This window comes from Nerophis ophidion, linkage group LG04 (genome assembly GCF_033978795.1).
Source record: "Nerophis ophidion isolate RoL-2023_Sa linkage group LG04, RoL_Noph_v1.0, whole genome shotgun sequence".
NCBI lineage: Eukaryota > Metazoa > Chordata > Actinopteri > Syngnathiformes > Syngnathidae > Nerophis > Nerophis ophidion.
Window position 1 is genome coordinate 1,720,665 of NC_084614.1, and position 18,218 is coordinate 1,738,882.

An 18,218-nucleotide genomic window follows, 5' to 3' on the forward strand; every position below is an offset into this window, starting at 1 on the left:
ACTTCGGAGGGGGGACCCACCTTGCCACTTCAGAGGGGTGTACCCACCTTGCCACTTCGGAGGGGGGACCCACCTTGCCACTTCGGAGGGGGGACCCACCTTGCCACTTCGGAGGGGGGACCCACCTTGCCACTTCAGAGGGGTGTACCCACCTTGCCACTTCGGAGGGGGGACCCACCTTGCCACTTCGGAGGGGGGACCCACCTTGCCACTTCAGAGGGGTGTACCCACCTTGCCACTTCGGAGGGGTGTACCCACCTTGCCACTTCAGAGGGGAGACCCACCTTGCCACTTCGGAGGGGGGACCCACCTTGCCACTTCGGAGGGGTGTACCCACCTTGCCACTTCGGAGGGGTGTACCCACCTTGCCACTTCGGAGGGGTGTACCCACCTTGCCACTTCGGAGGGGGGACCCACCTTGCCACTTCGGAGGGGGGACCCACCTTGCCACTTCAGAGGGGTGTACCCACCTTGCCACTTCGGAGGGGTGTACCCACCTTGCCACTTCAGAGGGGAGACCCACCTTGCCACTTCGGAGGGGGGACCCACCTTGCCACTTCGGAGGGGGGACCCACCTTGCCACTTCGGAGGGGGGACCCACCTTGCCACTTCGGAGGGGGGACCCACCTTGCCACTTCGGAGGGGTGTACCCACCTTGCCACTTCAGAGGGGGGACCCACCTTGCCACTTAGGAGGGGGGACCCACCTTGCCACTTCAGAGGGGGGCCCCACCTTGCCACTTAGGAGGGGTGACCCACCTTGCCACTTCAGAGGGGGGACCCACCTTGCCACTTCAGAGGGGGGACCCACCTTTCCACTTCAGAGGGGGGACCCACCTTGCCACTTCAGAGGGGGGACCCACCTTGCCACTTCGGAGGGGTGTACCCACCTTGCCACTTCGGAGGGGTGTACCCACCTTGCCACTTCAGAGGGGGGACCCACCTTGCCACTTCAGAGGGGGGACCCACCTTGCCACTTCAGAGGGGGGACCCACCTTGCCACTTCAGAGGGGGGACCCACCTTGCCACTTCGGAGGGGTGTACCCACCTTGCCACTTCAGAGGGGGGACCCACCTTGCCACTTCAGAGGGGGGACCCACCTTGCCACTTAGGAGGGGGGACCCACCTTGCCACTTAGGAGGGGGGACCCACCTTGCCACTTCGGAGGGGGGACCCACCTTGCCACTCCAGAGGGGGGACCCACCTTGCCACTTCAGAGGGGGGACCCACCTTGCCACTTCAGAGGGGGGACCCACCTTGCCACTTAGGAGGGGGGACCCACCTTGCCACTTCAGAGGGGGGACCCACCTTGCCTCTTAGGAGGGGGGACCCACCTTGCCTCTTTGGAGGGGGGACCCACTTTGTCTCTCAGGAGGGGGGACCCACCTTTCCTCTTAGGAGGGGGGACCCACCTTGCCTCTTTGGGCTGAGCCCGGCCAGGCCCCATGGGGACAAGCCGGGCCACCAGGCACTCGCCATCGTGACCCGCCTCCGGGCCTGTCTCCAGAGGGGAGCTCCAAATTTATGTCCTCAGTGACTGTGAGGAACTAAGATGGCCGACGGCGAGCGTAGGAGACTCACGTGTCCTGGCGCGTGCCGACAGCGCCTCGCTGGAGCCGCCGCTGTAGGACGCCACGACGTCCACGTTGTAGTCGGTCCCACTCAGCAGGTTGACGAGCATCATGGTGCGCACCTCCTCGCCCACCGAGGTCTCCAGGGCGGGTCCGGGACCTGCCGGGTTGGGGGGGTAAAGGTTCTAGTGACCCACCATCACAGCACCAGAACGTGTGTCAACTGACCCGACAGCGGGCGGTACGTCACCCGGAACCCGGTGCCAGGAGAGGCCGGCGCGTCCCAGCTGATCCGGAAGCGGTTGTACCATTCTTCCGACACCCGCAGGTTCCTGGGCGGGGACAGTGGAACTAAACCGGCAACACCTTCATTAGACCCGGGTCAGGTCACCCTGGTAACCGTGGTAACACACGTACGCGTTCGTCCCACCCCCGCCACCGGTGGCCCGTCGCCGTCCCAATACACCGCCGTCACCGACACCTGGTACTCTGCGTCCGGCGCCAGCGGCTGCAGGACCAGGCTGTTGTGTGGGCTCGCCACCGTCCTCTGTGGGCACAAAGCACACCCCTTAACTTAACTTAACTTAACTTGACTTAACCAAGTGGCCACCGTCCTCTGTGGGCACAAAGCACAGCCCTTAACTTGACTTAACTTAACTTGACTTAACCAAGTGGCCACCGTCCTCTGTGGGCACAAAGCACACCCCTTAACTTGACTTAACTTAACTTAACCAAGTGGCCACCGTCCTCTGTGGGCACAAAGCACACCCCTTAACTTAACTTAACTTAACTTGACTTAACTTAACTTGACTTAACCGAGTGGCCACCGTCCTCTGTGGGCACAAAGCACAGCCCTTAACTTGACTTAACTTAACTTGACTTAACCAAGTGGCCACCGTCCTCTGTGGGCACAAAGCACACCCCTTAACTTGACTTAACTTAACTTAACCAAGTGGCCACCGTCCTCTGTGGGCACAAAGCACACCCCTTAACTTAACTTAACTTAACTTGACTTAACTTAACTTGACTTAACCGAGTGGCCACCGTCCTCTGTGGGCACAAAGCACACCCCTTAACTTGACTTAACTTAACTTAACTTGACTTAACCAAGTGGCCACCGTCCTCTGTGGGCACAAAGCACACCCCTTAACTTGACTTAACTTGACTTGACTTAACTTAACTTGACTTAACTTGACTTGACTTAACCAAGTGGCCACAAAGCACACCTCTTAACTTAACTTAACTTGACTTAACTTAGAGGGAGCTACATACATCTTATCTCATCTTAACTCAGAGGGCGCTGCGTACAACTTAACTTAAGTCAGAGGGCGCCACGTACAACTTAACTTAACTTAAGTCAGAGGGCCCCGCGTACAACTTAACTTAACTTAAGTCAGAGGGCGCCACGTACAACTTAACTTAACTTAAGTCAGAGGGCCCCGCGTACAACTTAACTTAACTTAAGTCAGAGGGCGCCGCGTACAACTTAACTTAGAGGGAGCTGCGTACATCTTATCTTAACTTAAGTCAGAGGGCGCCGCGTACAACTTAACTTAAGTCAGAGGGCGCCGCGTACAACTTAACTTAAGTCCGAGGGCGCCGCGTACAACTTAACTTAAGTCCGAGGGCGCCGCGTACAACTTAACTTAACTTAAGTCAGAGGGCGCCGCGTACAACTTAACTTAAGTCCGAGGGCGCCGCGTACAACTTAACTTAACTTAAGTCCGAGGGCGCCGCGTACAACTTAACTTAACTTAAGTCAGAGGGCGCCGCGTACAACTTATCTTAACTTAAGTCAGAAGGCGCCAGGTGTGTTACCGTCTCCCGGCCTCCAGCGCCGACATAGTCCAAGCGATAATGGCGGAGGTGGGGGGCGTGGACCTGCTGTGGGAGGAGCCAGGACACCCGCAGGCTGGACCCGGTCTCCTGGTCCACGGTGACGCTGCTCACGCCGTGACGAGGAGCTGAAGGCAGGGCAGGTTGAGGGGGAGGGGCTACACTACACCTGGAAGACACTCACCTGCGCTGGTGATGGTTGTCATAGCGACAGCAGTTGTTGTCTCCACTGCAAATAAACAACACGGACAGGTGAAGACAGGTGAGGACAGGGGAGGACGGGTGAAGACAGTTGAGGACAGGTGAGGACGGGTGAAGACGGGTGAGGAAAGTTGAGGAGAGGTGAGGATGGGTGAAAACGGGTAAAGACGGGTGAGGATGGATGAAGACAGGTGAGGACAGGTAAAGATGGGTGAGGACAGTTGAGGAAAGGTGAGGACAGGTGAAGACAGATGAGGACAGGTAAAGATGGGTGAGGACAGTTGAGGAAAGGTGAGGACAGGTGAAGACAGGTGAGGACGGGTAAAGACGGGTGAGGACAGTTGAGGAAAGGTGAGGACAGGTGAAGACAGGTGAGGACGGGTAAAGACGGGTGAGGAAAGTTGAGGAGACGTGAGGATGGGTGAAAACGGGTAAAGACGGGTGAGGATGGATGAAGACAGGTGAGGACAGTTGAGGAGAGGTGAGGACGGGTGAAGACGGGCAAAGACAGGTGAGGATAGTTGAGGACAGTTGAGGAAAGGTGAGGACAGGTGAGGACGGGTGAGGAGAGGTGAGGAGAGGTGAGGATGGGTGAAAACGGGTAAAGACGGGTGAGGATGGATGAAGACAGGTGAGGACAGGTAAAGATGGGTGAGGACAGTTGAGGAAAGGTGAGGACAGGTGAAGACAGATGAGGACAGGTAAAGATGGGTGAGGACAGTTGAGGAAAGGTGAGGACAGGTGAAGACAGGTGAGGACGGGTAAAGACGGGTGAGGAAAGTTGAGGAGAGGTGAGGATGGGTGAAAACGGGTAAAGACGGGTGAGGATGGATGAAGACAGGTGAGGACAGGTAAAGATGGGTGAGGACAGTTGAGGAAAGGTGAGGACAGGTGAAGACAGATGAGGACAGGTAAAGATGGGTGAGGACAGTTGAGGAAAGGTGAGGACAGGTGAAGACAGATGAGGACAGGTAAAGATGGGTGAGGACAGTTGAGGAAAGGTGAGGACAGGTGAAGACAGGTGAGGACGGGTAAAGACGGGTGAGGACAGTTGAGGAAAGGTGAGGACAGGTGAAGACAGGTGAGGACGGGTAAAGACGGGTGAGGAAAGTTGAGGAGACGTGAGGATGGGTGAAAACGGGTAAAGACGGGTGAGGATGGATGAAGACAGGTGAGGACAGTTGAGGAGAGGTGAGGACGGGTGAAGACGGGCAAAGACAGGTGAGGATAGTTGAGGACAGTTGAGGAAAGGTGAGGACAGGTGAGGACGGGTGAGGAGAGGTGAGGAGAGGTGAGGATGGGTGAAAACGGGTAAAGACGGGTGAGGATGGATGAAGACAGGTGAGGACAGGTAAAGATGGGTGAGGACAGTTGAGGAAAGGTGAGGACAGGTGAAGACAGATGAGGACAGGTAAAGATGGGTGAGGACAGTTGAGGAAAGGTGAGGACAGGTGAAGACAGGTGAGGACGGGTAAAGACGGGTGAGGAAAGTTGAGGAGAGGTGAGGATGGGTGAAAACGGGTAAAGACGGGTGAGGATGGATGAAGACAGGTGAGGACAGGTAAAGATGGGTGAGGACAGTTGAGGAAAGGTGAGGACAGGTGAAGACAGATGAGGACAGGTAAAGATGGGTGAGGACAGTTGAGGAAAGGTGAGGACAGGTGAAGACAGGTGAGGACGGGTAAAGACGGGTGAGGACAGTTGAGGAAAGGTGAGGACAGGTGAAGACAGGTGAGGACGGGTAAAGACGGGTGAGGAAAGTTGAGGAGACGTGAGGATGGGTGAAAACGGGTAAAGACGGGTGAGGATGGATGAAGACAGGTGAGGACAGTTGAGGAGAGGTGAGGACGGGTGAAGACGGGCAAAGACAGGTGAGGATAGTTGAGGACAGTTGAGGAAAGGTGAGGACAGGTGAGGACGGGTGAGGAGAGGTGAGGAGAGGTGAGGATGGGTGAAAACGGGTAAAGACGGGTGAGGATGGATGAAGACAGGTGAGGACAGGTAAAGATGGGTGAGGACAGTTGAGGAAAGGTGAGGACAGGTGAAGACAGATGAGGACAGGTAAAGATGGGTGAGGACAGTTGAGGAAAGGTGAGGACAGGTGAAGACAGGTGAGGACGGGTAAAGACGGGTGAGGAAAGTTGAGGAGAGGTGAGGATGGGTGAAAACGGGTAAAGACGGGTGAGGATGGATGAAGACAGGTGAGGACAGGTAAAGATGGGTGAGGACAGTTGAGGAAAGGTGAGGACAGGTGAAGACAGATGAGGACAGGTAAAGATGGGTGAGGACAGTTGAGGAAAGGTGAGGACAGGTGAAGACAGGTGAGGACGGGTAAAGACGGGTGAGGACAGTTGAGGAAAGGTGAGGACAGGTGAAGACAGGTGAGGACGGGTAAAGACGGGTGAGGAAAGTTGAGGAGACGTGAGGATGGGTGAAAACGGGTAAAGACGGGTGAGGATGGATGAAGACAGGTGAGGACAGGTAAAGATGGGTGAGGACAGTTGAGGAGAGGTGAGGACGGGTGAAGACGGGCAAAGACAGGTGAGGATAGTTGAGGACAGTTGAGGAAAGGTGAGGACAGGTGAGGACGGGTGAGGAGAGGTGAGGAGAGGTGAGGATGGGTGAAAACGGGTAAAGACGGGTGAGGATGGATGAAGACAGGTGAGGACAGGTAAAGATGGGTGAGGACAGTTGAGGAAAGGTGAGGACAGGTGAAGACAGGTGAGGACGGGTAAAGACGGGTGAGGAAAGTTGAGGAGACGTGAGGATGGGTGAAAACGGGTAAAGACGGGTGAGGATGGATGAAGACAGGTGAGGACAGGTAAAGATGGGTGAGGACAGTTGAGGAGAGGTGAGGACGGGTGAAGACGGGCAAAGACAGGTGAGGATAGTTGAGGACAGTTGAGGAAAGGTGAGGACAGGTGAGGACGGGTGAGGAGAGGTGAGGATGGGTGAAGACGGGTAAAGATGGGTGAAGACAGGTGAGGACGGGTAAAGACGGGTGAGGATGGGTGAAGACGGGTAAAGACGGGTGAGGATGGATGAAGACAGGTGAGGACAGGTAAAGACGGGTGAGGACGGTTGATGACAGTTGATGACAGGTGAGGATGGGTGAAGATGGTTGATGACAGTTGAGGACAGGTGAAGATGTGTGAGGACAGGTGTTCGTACCGCAAGATTCCAGCAGGAGCACCTGCTCGCTCTCTGCCTCCTTCCTGTAGATGGCGCTCAGGTACACCTGGTAGCGGGCCGAGGGGCGGAGTCCAGTCAGCAGGTAGGTGTTTGTGTTGGCATTTAGCAGCACCTTAGGGCATACACACACACACACACACACACACACACAAGTTGAAACACACCTTAGTGAGAAGATGCGTGGGCCACTCCCACACAGACCTCGCCAGTGTCACCATCGTAGCCGCCATCATCATAGCCGTCATCATCGGGCGCCCACTGGAGTCGGTACTGCAGCACGTCGGCGGCGGGCGCCCGCCACGACACGTGGAAGCCGCTTGCGGAGGCGTCGTGGCTCCTGGCCGACAGCGGTCCCGGGACGTGGTCTGTGCACACGGGAGCGCTCGGTCAGGTGACCTGAGGGCGGCGAGCGACAACATGGGAGATTTACCGGTGGCGAAGACGGCGGTCGTCGGCCGCGCTCGGCCCTCCTCGTACTCGGCGACCACGTCCACCGTGTACTCGGTCAGAGAGGTGAGGTTGCTTAGCAACCAGGCGGTGGCACGGCCCACGTCCACCTGCGGACAGGTGAGGTGTCACCCGCTTGTCGACGAGCCGTCAATCATCAGCTCACCTCGCCGATCTCCACGCCGTCGCTCGTGGCGTAGCTGACGCGGTAGCCCGACACCTTCCTGGAGGCGGAGTCCCAGCTGAGGCGGGCGGAGCTGTGGTCCACATCCGACACGTGCAGGTTCCTTGCGGGGGTCAGCGGCACTGAGATGGGCGGGGCAAACGACAACCATGAGCCAGTCAAAGACTGTTGTGGGCGTGGCCAAATGCTCAAGGATTGTCAAAATGCAAACAGCGCCAGGACAGGAAGTTGGCGTGCGAGGTCACAACAACTCACGTGTGCTTAGCTGGCCGGTCACGGGGTCGCTGGCCTCCTCGCCGTACATGGCGTACACCGTCACCGTGTACTCCGTGGCCGGTGTCAAGCCCTCTAGCTCCGCCTCCTTCACCGAGGACGCCACCTTTACCTGCACACACGGCGACGTTACGGCCGGACCGGCGAGAGGCGCCAAGATGAGCGCACACCTCTTTCTCGTCGGCCAGCTCGCCGGCGCTGAGAGGAGCGTAGAGGATCATGTAGCCGGAAGCCCCGGGGGCGGTCCTCCAGCGCACCGTCATGGTATTGTGGGAGGGGTCAGAGAGGTCCAGCTGGTCCACGGTGGGCAGAGCCACTGCAGGAGCGTGCAGTCAGACAACGAGAGGTCACGTGACAAGGTGTGTGTCTTACAGGTGGTGGCGCTGCCCCTCAACGCCTCGCTGGCGGCGCTGCGGTACACGGCAAACACGGCCAGCTGGTACTCGGTCAGAGAGTTGAGGTGGTCCAGCGACACGCTGCTCTCCGTCCCGGGGACCACCTGAAACCGGAACCAGAACCAGGACTCAAGGCCGACTTCATGGAAGCGGTGGAGAGTGTCACCTTTTCTTCGGGCCGCCCGCCCTGGGCGGAATAGTAGACCACGCGGTAGCGCTCCACCTGGCCCGACGCCGGCGTCCACGACACGCGGACACTTCGAGCCGTGATGTCAGAGGTGGTCAGGTCCTGGGGCGGAGCCACAGCAGCAGGCGGGCCGCCAGGGTCTGCAAAAGAAAGGAATGGTGGAATGAAGGCGGCGGCTAGCGAGGCTCCGCCTACCTTTCAGCTGCTGATGGAGGAGCTCCACCCTCTGACAGACGCTCCGGGTGAGGACGTCGGCGATGTCGCTCATCACGTTAAAGTCGGCCACGTTGTAAACGTGAGAGTCCTCCGGCGGCGAGGCGATGGCCTTCAGCTCGTCCTCGTCGGCGCTCTTCACACCTGGCGGCCAAAGAACACCTTAGCGGGAATGTTGCGGCCCGCACCAGCACCAGTCGCACCGATAGCGAAGACTTCCACCCCGGCGTCACGCAGGCTCTGGGCGGGCGCCACCACGTCGTCCTGCGACTTCCCGTCTGTGATCAGTATGGCCACCTTGGGAACGTCGGGTCTGGATCCCGACTCCGCCTTGAAGCTGTTCTCCAGCACGAAGGTCAGCGCCAGACCTGCGCGGCGGTGAGAGGGAGCTTCTGATAAGGAGGCGGGGCCTCGGCGTGTCACAGGTACCTGTCAAGGTGTTGCCGCCTTTGTAGGGCAGGTTCCGGACGGCGTCCAGCACGGCCGCTTTGGTCATGTGGGCGTTGAGGTGCCACTCGATCCTGGGCTCCCCGCTGAACTGCGCCAGACCTGCGGCGTATGATAGCACTACTGACTGCTTATTCGTGAAGTACATCACCTAGCCACGCCCCCTTTCTCGCGCCCGCTCACATGCACTTGTCAAAACCTTCTTTTCCCCGGTAATTCCAGTTTTTGTCCTTCTCCCGTTTTGTGTGTTTTGGCGACCGAGGAGCGCCACCAGTCTGGTCGTCGTATAAAAACGCGGCAGAAAGAGACGAGACAAAATATCCAAACTTTGTGACGGATGATTGTACAAGTAAGGAAGAGGCAGCAGCTGGCACATTCTCATACTTCCTGTCACATCCAGCCATCTTGGGAAATACAGAACGAGTCAAGTCTTTCGAAAACTTCTTTTTCTACCAATGTTTGTGTTAAAAGTAGCCATGGGAGCAGGACCAAAGGAAGGAACCACATGGGTTAGTCGACTCTATACAGTATTTACAACCTTACTAGTGTTCACTTCACAGCCACAGATGGTTCATCTACTTATTGACATTATTTACACATTACTTTGTCTGTTTCAGTCACTACATTAATTACATCCACAGGAACCACATGGGTTAGTCGACTCTATACAGTATTTACAACCTTACTAGTGTTCATTCCACAGCCACAGATGGTTCATCTACTTATTGACATTATTTACACATCACCATGTCTGTTTCAGTCACTATGTTATTTAGTCACTACAGTAATTACAACATGTGTTCACATCCACAGGAACCACATGGGTTAGCCTACTCTATACAGTATTTACAACCTCACTAGTGTTCACTTCACAGTCACAGATGGTCCATCTACTTATTATTTCCACATTACTTTATCTGTTTCAGTCACTATGTTGTTTAGTCACAACAGAAAGTAGAACTTGTGTTCGCATCCACAGGAACCACATGGGTTAGCCTACTCTATACAGTATTTACAGCCTCACTAGTGTGCACTTCGCAGCCACAGATCGTTCATCTAGTTATTGACATTGTTTACACATTACTCTGTCTGTTTCAGTCACTGTTATCTAATTAGTCACAACAGTAATTACAAGTTGTGTTCACATCCTAGCCTACTCAGTGGCCTAGTGGTTAGAGTGTCTGCCCTGAGATCAGTAGGTTGTGAGTCATACCAAAGACTATACAAAAATGGGAGCCATTACCTCCCTGCCTGGCACTCAGCCTCAAGGCTTGGAATTGGGGGTTAAATCACCATAAATGATTCTCAGGCGCGGCACCACTGCTGCCCACTGTTCCCCTCACCTCCCAGGGGGTGATCAAGGGGATGGGTCAAATGCGGAGGACACATTTCACCATACCTAGTGTTTGTGTGACAATCATTGCTACTTTAACTTTGACGTAACATCCACAGGAACCACATGGGTTAGTCTACTCTATACAGTATTTACAACCTTAGTAGTGTTCATTTCACAGCCACAGATGGTTCATCTACTTATTGATATTATTTACACATTACTTTGTCTGTTTCAGTCACTATGTTATTTACATCCACAGGAACCACATGGGTTAGTCGACTCTATACAGTATTTACAACCTTAGTAGTGTTCACTTCACAGTCACAGATGGTTCATCTACTTATTGACATTATTTACACATCACTATGTCTGTTTCAGTCACTATGTTATTTAGTCACTACAGTAATTACAACATGTGTTCACATCCACAGGAACCACATGGGTTAGCCTACTATACACAGTATTTACAACCTCACTAGTGTTCACTTCACAGTCACAGATGGTCCATCTACTTATTATTTCCACATTACTTTGTCTGTTTCAGTCACTATGTTGTTTAGTCACAACAGAAAGTAGAACTTGTGTTCGCATCCACAGGAACCACATGGGTTAGCCTACTCTATACAGTATTTACAACCTCACTAGTGTGCACTTCGCAGCCACAGATGGTTCATCTAGTTATTGACATTATTTACACATTACTTTGTCTGTTTCAGTCACTGTTATCTAATTAGTCACTACAGTAATTACAAGTTGTGTTCACATCCTAGCCTACTCAGTGGCCATAAATGATTCTCAGGCGCGGCACCACTGCTGCCCACTGCTCCCCTCACCTCCCAGGGGGTGATCAAGGGGATGGGTCAAATGCGGAGGACACATTTCACCACACCTAGTGTGTGTGTGACAATTATTGCTACTTTAACTTAACATCCACAGGAACCACATGGGTTAGCCTACTCTATAGAGAAATAGATAATAATAATAAATAGAAATAAATAAAGTACTATCTAATCTAGAGTATTTACAACCTTACTAGTGTTCACTTACGGCCACAAAAAAAAGATATCGGTAACACGCTGCTTGCCATGGTCTCGGCTGGACTTACCCACGCGAGTCTTGTCCCGGTCCACAGAGAAGGCCTCCACCAGCTTCTCCAGGAAGCTCCTCACCAGCCTGAAGTTGGAGCGGCCGATGCTCCACGAGCCGTCCACCAGGATCACCAAGTCTGCGCTGATCACCGTCCTGCACGTGAAGCCCTGCTGGCCTGTGGGCGCACACACACACACACACACACACACACACACACACACACACACACACACACACACACAGGGGGGGTCATCACGGAGCTCCACAAGTCCACCTGAGGGCCGTCAGGTGTCACATGCATCCATGCTAGGCTAAGAGGCGGGGTCAAAGGTCAGCTGCTTGTGATTCTTCACACCATTGTGGAATCTTCTAGAACAACTTTGACACGACGCAGCTTGTTTCATTGCAGACACCTGACGTCACCTTCCTGCCTGGAATGTTCTTTCAGCTTCTTGGAGCTGCACAGCCACTCTGGACCAGAGTCTCCGTGAGGAGCAGCAGGACCTCACACCAGCGAGGGACTAAGTACACCTAGAAGCTTCTGGAAGCAGGACGTGCAGGAACACGCGTGCAGCAGGTGATTCCCCGCAACAACACTGCACTACTCGACATGTGTAGACAAGATGGCGTCCTATAAACACACCTGTGTAGACAAGATGGCGTCCTATAAACACACCTGTGTAGACAAGATGGCGTCCTACAAACCAAGAGGTGTAGACAAGCTGGTGTCCTATAAAGAAAGACGTCCTATAAACAAAGACGTGGAGACAAGATGGTGTCCTATAAACAAAGACGTCCTATAAACAAAGAGGTGGAAACAAGATGTTGTCCTATAAACAAAGGGGTGGAGACAAGATGGTGTCCTATAAGCAAGAGATGTCCTATAAACAAAGGGGTGTAGACAAGATGGCGTCTTATAAACAAAGTCTTCCTATAAACAAAGACGTCCTATAAACAAAGGCGTCCTATAAACAAGTGATGTCCTATGAACAAAGACGTTGTATAAACAAAGACGTCCTATAAAAAAGAGATGTAGACAAGATGGTGTCCTATAAACAAAGTGGTGTAGACAAGATGGTGTCCTATAAACGAAGACGTCCTATAAACAAAGAGGTGTAGACAAGATGGTGTCCTATAAACAGAGACGTCCTATAAACAAAGAGGTGGAGACAAGATGGTGTCCTATAAACAAGGGATGTCCTATAAACAAAGAGGTGTAGGCAAGATGGCGTCTTATAAGCAATGACTTCCTATAAACAAAGTCGTCCTATAAACAAGTGATGTCCTATGAACAAAGACGTCGTATAAACAAAGTGTAGACAAGATACTGTCCTGTAAACAAAGGGGTGGAGACTAGGTGGTGTTTTATGAACAAAGAGGTCCTATAAACTAAGGGGTGTAGCCAAGATGGTGTCCTATAACCAAGCATGTCCTATAAACAACCGGGTGGAGACAAGGTTGTGTCCTATAAAGAAGTGATGTCCTATAAACAAAGGAGTGTAGACAAGACGGTGTCCTATAAACAAAGAGGTGGAGACAAGATGGTGTCCTATAAACAAAGGGGTGGAGACAAGATGGTGTCCTATAAACAAGGGGTGTCCTATAAACAAAGCGGTGTAGACAAGATGGCGTCTTATAAACAAAGACTTCATATAAACAAAGACGTCCTATAAACAAAGAGATTTTGCCAAGGTGGTGTCCTATAAACAAAGAGGTGTAGACAAGATGGTGTCCTATAAACAAATATGTCTTATAAACAAAGAGGTGGAGACAAGATGGTGTCCTATAAACAAGAGATGTCCTATAAACAAAGAGGTGTAGACAAGATGGCGTCTTATAAACAAGGGGTGTCCTATGTACAAAGTCGTCGTATAAACAAAGAGGTGTAGACAAGATGGTGTCCTATAAACAAAGACGTATAAACAAAGAGGTGTAAACAAGGTGGTGTCCTATAAACAAAGGGGTGGAGGCAAGGTGGTGTCTATGAACAAAGAGGTCCTATAAACTAAGGGGTGTAGCCAAGATGGTGTCCTATAACCAAGAATGTCCTATAAACAAAGGGGTGGAGACAATGTGGTGTCCTATAAAGAAGTGATGTCCTATAAACAAAGAGGGGGAGACAAGATGGTGTCCTATAAACAAAGACGTCCTATAAACAAAGTGGTGGAGACAAGATGGTGTCCTATAAACAAGAGATGCCCTATAAACAAAGGGGTGTAGACAAGATGGCGTCTTATAAACAAAGACGTCCTATAAACAAAGGCGTCCTATAAACAAGTGATGTCCTATGAACAAAGACGTCCTATAAACAAAAAGATGTAGGCAAGATGGTGTCCTATAAACAAAGACGTCCTATAAACAGTGGTGTAGACAGGTTGGTGTCCTATAAACAAAGACGTCCTATAAACAAAGTGGTGTAGACTAGTTGGTGTCCTATAAACAAAGACGTCATATAAACAAAGAGGTATAGACAAGATGGTGTCCTATAAACAAAGAGGTGGAGACAAGATGGTGTCCTATAAACAAGTGGTGTCCTATAAACAAAGGGTTGTAGATAAGATGGCGTCTTATAAACAAAGACTTCATATAAATAAGGGATGTCCTATAAACAAAGGCGTCCTATAAACAAGTGATGTCCTATGAACAAAGACGTCCTATAAACAAAGGCGTCCTATAAACAAAGGCGTCCTATAAACAAGCGATGTCCTGTGAACAAAGACGTCATATAAACAAAGGGGTGTAGACAAGGTGGTGTCCTATAAACAAAGGGGTGGAGACAAGGTTGTGCCTATGAACATAGGGGTCCTATAAACCAAGGGGTGTAGCCAAGATGGTGTCCTATAACCAAGAATGTCCTATAAACAAAGGGGTGGAGACAAGGTGGTGTCCTATAAAGAAGGGATGTTCTATAAACAAAGAGGGGGAGACAAGATGGTGTCCTATAAACAAAGATGTCCTATAAAAAAAGGGGTGTAGACAAGATGGTGTCCTATAAACAAGTGATGTCCTATAAACAAAGAGGTGTAGACAAGGTGGCGTCTTATGAACAAAGACTTCCTATAAACAAGGGCGTCCTATAAACAAGAGCTGTCCTATGAACAAAGACGTCGTATAAACAAAGAGGTGTAGACAAGACGATGTCCTATAAACAAAGACGTCGTATAAACAAAGAGGCGTAGACAAGATGGTGTCCTATAAACAAAGGGGTGGAGACAAGGTGGTGTTTTATGAACAAAGATGGTCTATAAACTAAGGGCTGTAGCCAAGATGGTGTCCTATAACCAAGAATGTCCTATAAACAAAGGGGTGGAGACAATGTGGTGTCCTATAAAGAGGTGATGTCCTATAAACAAAGAGGGGGAGACAAGATGGTGTCCTATAAACAAAGACGTCCTATAAACAAAGTGGTGGAGACAAGATGGTGTCCTATAAACAAGAGATGCCCTATAAACAAAGGGGTGTAGACAAGGTGGCGTCTTATAAACAAAGACGTCCTATAAACAAAGGCGTCCTATAAACAAGTGATGTCCTATGAACAAAGACGTATAAACAAAGACGTCCTATAAACAAAAAGATGTAGGCAAGATGGTGTCCTATAAACAAAGACGTCCTATAAACAGTGGTGTAGACAGGATGGTGTCCTATAAACAAAGACGTCCTATAAACAAAGTGGTGTAGACTAGATGGTGTCCTATAAACAAAGACGTCATATAAACAAAGGGGTATAGACAAGATGGTGTCCTATAAACAAAGTGGTGGAGACAAGATGGTGTCCTATAAACAAGTGGTGTCCTATAAACAAAGGGTTGTAGACAAGATGGCGTCTTATAAACAAAGACTTCCTATAAACAAGGGATGTCCTATAAACAAAGGCGTCCTATAAACAAGTGATGTCCTATGAACAAAGACGTCCTATAAACAAAGGCGTCCTATAAACAAAGGCGTCCTATAAACAAGCGATGTCCTGTGAACAAAGACGTCATATAAACAAAGGGGTGTAGACAAGGTGGTGTCCTATAAACAAAGGGGTGGAGACAAGGTTGTGTCTATGAACATAGGGGTCCTATAAACCAAGGGGTGTAGCCAAGTTGGTGTCCTATAACCAAGAATGTCCTATAAACAAAGGGGTGGAGACAAGGTGGTGTCCTATAAAGAAGGGATGTTCTATAAACAAAGAGGGGGAGACAAGATGGTGTCCTATAAACAAAGACGTCCTATAATCAAAGGGGTGTAGACAAGATGGTGTCCTATAAACAAGTGATGTCCTATAAACAAAGAGGTGTAGACAAGGTGGCGTCTTATGAACAAAGACTTCCTATAAACAAGAGCTGTCCTATGAACAAAGACGTCCTATAAACAAAGAGGCGTAGACAAGATGGTGTCCTATAAACAAAGAGGTGTAGACAAGATGGTGTCCTATAAACAAATATGTCCTATAAACAAAGGGGTGTAGACAAGATGGTGTCCTATAAACAAGTGATGTCCTATAAACAAAGAGGTGTAGACAAGGTGGTGTCCTATAAACAAAGGGGTGGAGACAAGGTGGTATCTATGAACAAAGAGGTCCTATAAACTAAGGGGTGTAGCCAAGTAGGTGTCCTATAGCCAAGAATGTCCTATAAACAAAGGGGTGGAGACAAGGTGGTGTCCTATAAACAAAGGGGTGGAGACAAGGTGGTATCTATGAACAAAGAGGTCCTATAAACTAAGGGGTGTAGCCAAGTAGGTGTCCTATAGCCAAGAATGTCCTATAAACAAAGGGGTGGAGACAAGGTGGTGTCCTATAAAGAAGAGATGTCCTATAAACAAAGGGGTGGAGACAAGATGCTGTCCTATAAACAAGTGGTGTCCAATAAACAAAGAGGTGTAGACAAGATGGTGTCCTATAAACAAGTCTGTCCAATAAACAAAGAGGTGTAGACAAGGTGGTGTCCTATAAACAAAGCTGTCCTATAAACAAAGAGGGGTAGACAAGATGGTGTCCTATAAACAAAGGGGTGTAGACAAGATGGTGTCCTATAAACAAAAATGTCCTATAAACAAAGGGGTGTAGACAAGATGGTGTCCTATAAACAAAAATGTCCTATAAACAAAGGGGTGTAGACAAGATGGTGTCCTATAAACAAAGGGGTGTAGACAAGATGGTGTCCTATAAACAAAAATGTCCTATAAACAAAGGGGTGTAGACAAGATGGTGTCCTATAAACAAAGATGTCCTATAAACAAAGGGGTGTAGACAAGATGGTGTCCTATAAACAAAGGCGTCCTATAAACAAAGGGGTGTAGACAAGATGGTGTCCTATAAACAAAGGCGTCCTATAAACAAAGGGGTGTAGACAAGATGGTGTCCTATAAACAAAGGCGTCCTATAAACAAGAGATGTCCTATGAACAAAGATGTCCTATAAAGACCAGGTGTGGACAAGATGGCGTCCAATGAGCAGAGTGCTTGAAGATGTCGAAGCTGCGATGGATGGCGTTGGGGGCGGGGCTATCTTACCCTCAGAGATGTGGTTGATGGCGTTGGCGTCACCATCATGTCCACTTTGGGCCTGCAGCGTCTGTGGTCCTGAAAGCACCAATCCCAAGTGGTTAGCTCCGCCCCCTGGCTGAAGCCCCGCCCAGTCGCACCTTGGTGCTTGGCGAGCAGAGGTTTGCTCCTCAGCGCCCCCCTCTGGGCAAAGATCTGGAAGGTGTACTCGGCGGCGGGGTCAAAGTCTGCCAGGAGCAGCTGGCTGTCCTCTTTGGCCACGTCCACCTGTGTCTCCCGCCCACCTGCGCACACACGTGCACGTGCTCAGGCCGCGCCAGGTGAGCAGACAAGGTGTGTCGGCGTACCTGGCTCAGTGCTGTAGACCACCGTGTAGCCGTCGAACGCACCTCGGGGTTCCTTCCAGGACACCTGCAGCTCACCTGGACTCACCACTTTGCTCCGGAACCTTCTGGGAGGCGACACTGAGGCCACAAGGACGCACCTGTGATCACCTGTGCTAATTGTGGTCACCTCTGATCACCTGTGGTCACACCTGTGGTCACCTGTGATCACCTACGGTCAGCTGTGATCATTTGTGGTCACTTGTGATCTCACCTGTGATCATTTGTGGTGACTTGTGATCACGACTGTGGTCACCTGTAATCACCTGTGATCACCTACGGTCAGCTGTGATCGCCTATGGTCAGCTGTGATCATTTGTGGTGACTTATGATCACACCTGTGGTCACCTGTGATCACCTACGGTCAGCTGTGATCATTTGTGGTCCCCTGTAATCACCTGTGATCACCTACGGTCAGCTGTGATCATTAGTGGTCACCTGTGATCACCTATGGTCAGCTGTGCTCATTTGTGGTGACTTGTGATCACACCTGTGGTCACCTGTGATCACCTACAGTCAGCTGTGATCATTTGTGGTCACCTGTGATCATTTGTGGTCACCTGTGATCATTTGTGGTCACTTGTGATCACACCTGTGGTCATCTGTGATCACCTGTGATCACCTGGTCATGCAGTACTGGAGTGCTCACCTTGGCCCCCCGCGGGGTGGGGGTGCAGCCAGACCACCAGGAAGCCCGCCAGTAACCACCTGACCAGCGGAGCGGCGGCGTGTCGTGCGCGTGACGTCATTCTGCGGACGGACAACTGCTTTTGGCGCCAAAAACAAAGCACGCTGAGGCGTGACGTACGCGGGGCGCTCACCTGGCGCGGCGGGCAGAAGGCGCGTGCGCAGGTGAGTTGGCACGTGCCGGTAAGGAGACGTGCAAGCTGTACGCGCGTCGGAGGTCCACGCCGCTCTAGAGGCGTCTGCTCCTGGCGCGTCCTCCTCGTCCCGACGCGCGGCGGCACCAGCACG

At 51.3% G+C, this 18,218-nt stretch overlaps 2 protein-coding genes across 7 annotated transcripts in view; one reads left to right on the plus strand and one right to left on the minus strand.

Annotated features, from left to right (window-relative positions):
- Positions 1-11,585, plus strand: part of LOC133550694 (zinc fingers and homeoboxes protein 1-like) — a 38,201-nt gene extending 26,616 nt beyond the window's left edge. The window contains exon 10 of the mRNA XM_061896675.1: positions 11,414-11,585. Within this exon, the coding sequence (XP_061752659.1) occupies positions 11,414-11,458 (45 nt within the window). The 3' untranslated portion in view covers positions 11,459-11,585. The remainder of the gene's footprint in view (positions 1-11,413) is intronic.
- LOC133550692 (collagen alpha-1(XIV) chain-like) overlaps positions 1-18,218 on the minus strand; it is a 35,266-nt gene extending 17,048 nt beyond the window's left edge. For 2 of the 6 annotated variants that reach the window (XM_061896671.1, XM_061896668.1), the window contains exons 1-22: positions 18,065-18,213; positions 17,893-17,993; positions 17,208-17,324; positions 17,001-17,144; positions 16,870-16,938; positions 11,387-11,545; positions 8,928-9,047; positions 8,702-8,866; positions 8,481-8,642; positions 8,265-8,425; positions 8,076-8,202; positions 7,874-8,019; positions 7,686-7,815; positions 7,413-7,552; positions 7,230-7,356; positions 7,001-7,164; positions 6,779-6,911; positions 3,591-3,635; positions 3,389-3,534; positions 1,988-2,117; positions 1,799-1,921; positions 1,581-1,730 (exon numbers count right to left, since the gene is read on the minus strand). In XM_061896671.1, the coding sequence (XP_061752655.1) occupies positions 1,581-1,730; positions 1,799-1,921; positions 1,988-2,117; positions 3,389-3,534; positions 3,591-3,635; positions 6,779-6,911; positions 7,001-7,164; positions 7,230-7,356; positions 7,413-7,552; positions 7,686-7,815; positions 7,874-8,019; positions 8,076-8,202; positions 8,265-8,425; positions 8,481-8,642; positions 8,702-8,866; positions 8,928-9,047; positions 11,387-11,545; positions 16,870-16,938; positions 17,001-17,144; positions 17,208-17,324; positions 17,893-17,992 (2,758 nt within the window). In that variant the 5' untranslated portion in view covers position 17,993; positions 18,065-18,213. Of the gene's footprint in view, positions 1-1,580; positions 1,731-1,798; positions 1,922-1,987; positions 2,118-3,388; positions 3,535-3,590; positions 3,636-6,778; positions 6,912-7,000; positions 7,165-7,229; positions 7,357-7,412; positions 7,553-7,685; positions 7,816-7,873; positions 8,020-8,075; positions 8,203-8,264; positions 8,426-8,480; positions 8,643-8,701; positions 8,867-8,927; positions 9,048-11,386; positions 11,546-16,869; positions 16,939-17,000; positions 17,145-17,207; positions 17,325-17,892 lie in introns of all 6 variants that reach the window. The other 4 variants (XM_061896670.1, XM_061896669.1, XM_061896672.1 and 1 more) reach the window with 4 other exon arrangements.